Below are 7,405 nucleotides of genomic sequence, written 5' to 3'. Positions count from 1 at the left end.
CTAAAGGTCTCCGTCTCCGATCTGCATAACTCTTCTGCCGATCCTGAGCCTCTGACAACCTGCGCCTGATGGTACAAACCATCTCTGCATCACGCTGAAGACTCTGTGGCCCCAAAATCCGTGTTTCCCCAACTTCCATCCATAAGGTGGGAGATCTACATGCTCTGCCATACAACGCCTCATAAGGTGCCATCTGTATTGCTGAATGATAACTGTTGTTGTAGGCAAATTCTACTAAATGTAAATGATCCTCCCAACTACCTCCGAAGTCTATGACACATGATCTCAGTAGGTCCTCTAATGTCTGTATAGTACGCTCTGACTGACCGTCTGTCTGGGGGTGGAAAGCGGTACTGAATCGTAACTCTGTACCCATAGCCTGCTGTAAACTCTGCCAGAATCGCGAAGTAAATCGCGGATCTCTATCTGAAATAATACTGAGAGGTACACCGTGAAGCCTGATAATCTCTCTACAATACAACTCTGCCAATCGATCCAATGACTCCGTCCTACGGATCGGAAGGAAATGAGCAGATTTGGTTAATCGATCCACGATCACCCAAATCGTATCATGTGTTCGCCGGGTTCTGGGTAGACCCACGACGAAATCCATCGTGACATGCTCCCATTTCCATTCCGGTATCTGTATCTTCTGGAGTAAACCAGCGGGTCTCTAATGTTCAGCCTTCACTTGCTGACATACAAGGCATCGTGCAACGAAATCTGCGATGTCTTTCTTCATTCCAGCCCACCAATAAGAACGTCTCAGATCCCTATACATACGTGTACCACCAGGATGAATCGCAAATCTGGATCGATGTGCCTCCTGAAGTAGGTCCTCCCTCAAAGAAGGTAGCTCAGGAACACACAATCTCCCCCGGAAGTATAGAATTCCATTTCCATCGCAAGAAAACCCTGTTCTGGGGTAATTTTGCTACACAAAAACTGCAGATGCTGATCTGTAGCCTGAGCTTCTTTAATCCTCTCTACCATGGGTGACTGGGCAACCATAGATAACAGAATACCCCACTCAGTCTGACCCTGCTCTACTAATCCCAACTCAGAAAATTTCTGTACCAGTTCTGTAACCACCACACGGTGACAGGTAAGAACTCCTCGGGATTTCCTACTCAACGCATCAGCTACCACGTTAGCTTTCCCTGGGTGGTAGTTGATCGTACAGTCATAGTCCTTCAAGAATTTCATCCATCTTCTCTGTCTTAAGTTCAATTCTTTCTGAGTAGATAGATACTTAAGACTCTTATGATCCGTGAATATCTCGAAGGTGATTCCGTATAGATGATGTCTCCAGATTTTTAGCGCATATATAATAGCTGCTAACTCCAGGTCATGCACTGGATAATTCTTCTCATGCTCTTTCAACTGACGTGAGGCATAAGAAACTACCCGTCCATGCTGCATGAGTACTGCGCCTAACCCCTGTAAGGATGCATCTGTATAAAGTACGAAGCCATCATCTCCAGAAGGAAGTACTAATATAGGTGCAGAAATGAGTCTTCGCTTAAGTTTCTGAAAACTCGTCTCGCAAGACTCTGTCCAGCAAAACTTCACCCCTTTCCTGGTCAACTGAGTCAACGGCAAAGCTATGCTAGAGAAGCCCTCAACAAATCTGTGGTAATACCCGGCCAGACCAAGAAAGCTACGAATTTCCTGTACAGACTTTGGCTGCTCCCAACTGGTAACAGCCTCTATCTTTTGTGGGTCCACGGATATACCACTGCTAGAAACAATATGTCCCAGAAAACCCACAGAAGATAACCAGAATGCACATTTGCTGAATTTTGCATAGAGACGTTCTCGCTGGAGCGTCTCCAATATTATACGAAGATGTCGCCCATGCTCTTCTTCGGATCGAGAATATATCAAAATATCATCGATGAACACAATCACGAACTGATCCAAGAACTCAAGAAATACCCTATTCATCAGATCCATGAAAACTGCTGGAGCATTGGTAAGCCCAAATGGCATTACCAAGAACTCATAGTGTCCATATCGAGTACGGAAGGCTGTCTTCTGTATATCTGAATCTCTCACACTGAGCTGATGATAGCCAGAGCGCAAGTCAATCTTAGAATACACACAAGTATTCTTGAGCTGATCAAACAGATCCTCAATACGTGGCAGTGGATATTTGTTCTTAATAGTATCTGCATTCAGCTGTCGATAGTCGATGCATAATCTCATCGATCCGTCCTTTTTCTTCACAAAAAGTACCGGAGCTCCCCATGGAGACACACTAGGACGGATAAACCCTCTATCCAGCAGCTCCTGTAACTGTACCTTTAGCTCCTCTAACTCCTTAGGTGCCATGCGATACGGAGCCTTGGACACTGGTGCTGTCCCCGGGATCAACTCAATCGTGAACTCCACTTGCCTTTTCGGGGGCAAGCCGGGTAATTCTTCTGGAAATACGTCAGGGTACTCCTGAACTATAGGAATGTCAGATAGCTGTGTGGTAGTATCCTGATCAATCTTAATCATAGATAACAAATACCCCCGACATCCCTGAGACAATAATCTCTGAGCTTGCATAGCTGAGATGACCGAAATCCCCTCATCCTTGGTACCCATGAATACCCAGGATGGTAGACCCGGAGGTCTAAATGTAACCACTCTCGAGCTGCAATCCACGGTAGCATAATATCTGACCAACCAGTCCATACCCAAAATGATGTCAAATTCTAACATATCCAGGACCTGTAAGTCCACTATAAGGGTGTGACCCTCGAAATCCAATGGACAATCTCTAATCTCCTGGCCGATATTTAGTATCTCTCCCGAGGGCAAAGATACCGCTAATGTATGAGTCCGACGAACCGGTAATCTACAAATCTTACTCAGAAATACCCGAGAAATAAAAGAATGGGAACTACCAGTATCTATCAATAATTCAGCAGGAAAGGAATAAACAGTAATCATACCCCGAAAGACCGATCCCTCGGCCCGCTGTGCCTCCTCTCGAGTAATAGCATACACTCGTCCCACTTCCGGGCACGATGGCGATACTCCCGTAGTGGTCTGAAACGGTGCTGGTGGAGTAGTAGTGAACTGCTGAGACTGGTGGGTGGTAGCATGCTGTTGAGGCTGTATCACTGGACAAGAGCTAGGTGGCGCCGGAAAATACTGAGGTACCGGATGCATCTGATGTGACGGGACAACTGAGGAATACTGTATAGCCACAGGTACTGCTGGGTACTGCTGACTCTGGATATGGTATACCTGTGCCTGAGAAGGTGGTATACTTTGCTGATGTGGAGTACCCTGTGACTTCTGCGGTCCCTTCGGCCGTCGAGTCTGAGTAATATGACTACCCTGAGTAGCAACCTTGGCAGCCTGCATCTGAGCCTTTAGAGAACAATCAAGGCTCCTATGTCCCGGAAGCTTACAGTAGTGACATACATTCTGACCCAATGGACAATTGGTCTTAGAGTGACCCTCTACACCACACTGAAAGAATACTAATCCACTGGACTGATCCCTCCAATGCTGATGAGAGGGACGAGAAGAATCAGCTGACGACCGTGCTGTCTTCGGTAATTGATGAGACTCTCCTGAAGTAGAATGGGATCCCTGCCATTTCTTCCGCTTTTTCTGACCTTTGTTCTGTTGTTGCTGATTTGGAGTTGTACCCTGCGCCTTCTGTTTGTCTTTTCCCCGCTCTTGGGAAACTTGCTGCTGGGTCATCTCAATCATCAAGGCTCTATCTAGTGCCTCCCGGTAAGTGCTAGGAGTAAAACCAGACATCCGGATACGAATATAAGCCGCAAGGCCCTGGGTAAACTGGTCTAACCGATCGCTGTCCTGAGCAACAAGCTGTGGACAGTACTCAGCTAATCAGTTAAACTCCGCATCATACTCCATCACAGATCGATCCCCCTGCTTCAGATTTAAGAATTCCTGTCGACGAGCCATACGATAAGGAGCTGGAAAATACTGTCTCTCGAAAGCATCTCGGAATAAAGTCCAGGTAATACTCTGATCTCCCAATAGTACCTTCTGTAATTTCCACCAAGTGACAGCCTGATCTCGAAGATGGTACGCAGCTAACTCAGCCTTTTCCTCCTCGGTACACGACAAATACTCGAACGTGTCCTCCACATTTCCCAACCAAGAACGAGCAACACTCGGGTCGGGAACTCCATGGAACAAGGTGAATCGGTCCTTTATCGATCGAGCTAATAGTGGGATACGTGCTCTATCCCTCACCCAAGGAGTGGCAGCAGGGGTAGGGACCACTGGTGGTAATATAGGGGAAACCACCTGAGGCTGGAAACCCTGATCTCTCATAGGAACCTGGTGGGTCTGTCCCTGACTATCAATATCAATCTCTGTAGGATTCCTGAGAGAATCTGCCTCTTGCTCTACTGGCTCTGACTCTACTGACTCAATAGGTGTCTTTCGTGGTCGCCCTGGACCACGACGCTGACTAGGGGCTGTATCCCCACGCTTCATCCCTGATATTAACAACAAGGTAAGAATACAGAATTATACTAGAACAGTAAATTTACTTACATCCAATAGCTTGGAGATATTCAGTCGCTGCCTAGTCCCGATATCCGAACAGTCACATCGAAAAATACGAATCCCGAGTGTAAAACCTCGTAAACTTCGTAATCCTCGTAAAACTCGTAAATCTCGCAATCCTCGGAAATCCAAGACCCGAGAAATAGACCTCGTAACCTCAGAATCCAAAACAAAAAACAACAAAAACCTCCAAAAATCCAAAACACGAAAAGAAATAGGCCTCGTAAACAAGCTCTGATACCATAAATTGTCACGCCCCGGGTGAGTCTCTACCGAAAAATTTCGGCAGCATCTCCCCTGTACCGATGACAATCTGAACCTTACATACATACAAAATACCTCAGCCACACGCGGCTGGAATATATGTGCACAAAAGAAACACAACCACGCAGTTAATATTCACAGCCTACTCGGCTGGATAAAAGAAATGACAGCAATCATGCAACTAATATGTAGCCCACACGGCTATATCAAAAACACAATGGAAAGTCGAAGGGGAAACCCACCAATACAAAAGTCCACAAAACGCATCACAAATATGATGTCCGTAGTACAAGTATCAAAACATAATCTGTACTCAAAATACAACGAATACGAAATGAGGATAAGGAGAAACAAAACCAAAACTCATCCCTCGGATGTGACACGGGAAAGGGGACTGGCTGGCAATATGCTCCAAGCATCTCCATATCATCTATCTACTGCCTGAAAATCAAAATGGTATAGACGGGATGGTGAGTACAGGTAACTCAGCGGGTAATGGACAGAAATAAAGCATGGTTCACATAATAAAGTAGGAATCAAGAATACAGTCTCCATAAGTAAAGAATAGAATCATGCTATCAAAAGTATAGTACCTCTACCTATATCTAATACAACAATGGTATACGAATGCACCTGACATAATAAATGCACATAACATAAATGTACATACCCGAAAAGAACCAATACCATGATACCATAATCTGAAACTCACCGAGTCAACAACATACTCCTGACACCTGTGCAATACATATACGACTGCAAATATATGTAAAGTAAATGACATGTATGCGGCATGACATCCATATGCAACATACATAGCTCAAACAAGTGCAACATCACACAATCACATGCAACTAATAGCTACTAGTCATGTATGCAAGTGTTCCTCCACAGATGCACCGCGCATCATAAGCAAAATGCGCATGCATGACATATGGTCACCCCCGACACCTCTCCAGACACCACGACCCCGGTATGACCGAGAGGCTTGGGTCTGTGACAAACCGTACAAGCCTCACGCACGTAACCGCTATAAAGCGACTGAGACTACGGTACACTATGTAGTTATCTAACTACATAGTAAGGGTCCCTGACCACTCACAACCCAAGCCCTCTGACTACTGTACCCTCAAGACCCACTACTCCAGAGTGGTCGAGGCTGACAGAGTAACAATACTGAGCAGCTGAGTAAGCGCGACAGGACTAGCTCCACTCCTAACTACCACTCTCCAACAATGGCAGAAAGGGCAGCTACACACAACCGACGACCCTCTCAACCACAAGGGAGACTATAATCGTCAGTATGCAATGAATGATGAACATGATGTGAATAATCACCATATAGATACCATCATCAATCATGCAACCCCAGAAACCACCTCCCAATCATAACAAACATACAAACCCACAACCCAACATAAGATGGTCAAAGAACTACACAACTCCAGCAACCACAACCCCATCACGTATATACTAACTCAATAATATGCATGATCAACATGTGAACCGAAAAACCAGACATCCCTATGATACAAACTCTACATGTACATATGTACAGAGTCAAGATGTCAAAAGTCGAGACTGTAATGAATTAAACAAGATTAAATCAAGGGTCCAACAAAAGTGACAAGCAGGATAAACAACAATAAACAGATTTAAGGAATGCAACCTACATATCCAAATATAACCATGCTTTATAGTTCAAAGAACTAAATAGGAGATAAGAAAGGAATACCCGCCTCAATGTATCCCGTATCGACAGAATCACCCCACGTCACGTAGAATGTCGTCAATCAAGGTCCTGTATCACATATACAATTTCATGTAACTATATATGTGTACTCTACAAATAGATGAATTAATTTACAAGTAACTAGCCAACTTTCAAGTAATAGCTGACCACGATTCCTACTCCTATCTACTGGTAAGTGTAGATTAAATTTCAACTTAGCTTACCCATCCAAAAACCAAATTCCCATTACCGATCTTAGTTATCACTAACCCTTTCTATATCACCTAACAAGAAATGAACCTAAACATCATGGAAATCCATTTCAGATTTAGGTTCATCCACACTTACAATCCTCAATTATTGAGATAGCTCAACCGAACATAATCTTACAACAGTTGGGTTACTTTAATCACTGCTAATTAGTCTTTTTCAATACCATCTACAAAAATTCCAGTAACCATAGTACACTCAAAGCCTTCCAGCAACTACATAGAACAATTCCTAATTCCTATTGTTTCCATCATTTATCTGGATCAAGGAGTACACAGTACATACTGCCCTTAATGTTCGATTAAGATAACCGAGCAAGAAATCAATAATATATCTATCCCCCACGAGCAGTAAACTACACCCAGCATCTTCACTGATCAGATCAGAACAGAACAGCAGGAAAACACTAAAAATTCTGTGAACAACAATAACCAATTGATTCCCTTACCTCTACTTCTTCAATTGCCGGAGATGATCACAGATCCGGTGGAGGAAACGACCCAATCAAACTGTGGTGGCCGGAATCACCACACAACCTTTTGCTTCCCAGAAAGATGACCAGTATCGATTCCCAAAGGATGGATTAGGGTT

General features: G+C 44.3%; 1 protein-coding gene across 1 annotated transcript; it reads right to left on the bottom strand.

The window, feature by feature from the left end:
• Nucleotides 1-1,604: 1,604 nt before the first annotated feature.
• LOC122055074 lies at nt 1,605-4,476 on the bottom strand. Its single transcript, XM_042616469.1, has 4 exons — nt 4,018-4,476; nt 2,106-3,837; nt 1,737-1,961; nt 1,605-1,630 (listed from the first exon to the last, which is right to left on the bottom strand). Exons 1-4 carry the CDS (start codon nt 4,474-4,476, stop codon nt 1,605-1,607), a joined length of 2,442 nt encoding a protein of 813 aa, XP_042472403.1.
• Nucleotides 4,477-7,405: the final 2,929 nt, after the last annotated feature.

The sequence above is a fragment of the Zingiber officinale genome, chromosome 3B (genome assembly GCF_018446385.1).
Source record: "Zingiber officinale cultivar Zhangliang chromosome 3B, Zo_v1.1, whole genome shotgun sequence".
Lineage (NCBI taxonomy): Eukaryota > Viridiplantae > Streptophyta > Magnoliopsida > Zingiberales > Zingiberaceae > Zingiber > Zingiber officinale.
The sequence above is the reverse complement of the archived record's forward strand: the minus strand, read 5'-3'. Positions and strand labels throughout refer to the sequence as shown.

Excerpts from the sequence above, each read along its gene's own strand:
- LOC122055074 (XM_042616469.1), bottom strand. The coding sequence starts at position 4,476 with ATGAAGCGTGGGGATACAGCCCCTAGTCAGCGTCGTGGTCCAGGGCGA. Across the intron at positions 1,962-2,105 it reads TGATCAGCTCAAGAATACTT|TTTTCATGGATCTGATGAAT; the intron begins GTGTGTATTCTA and ends ATGCTCCAGCAG. Across the intron at positions 1,631-1,736 it reads ACATATTGTTTCTAGCAGTG|ATTTGTTGAGGGCTTCTCTA; the intron begins GTATATCCGTGG and ends GTATTACCACAG.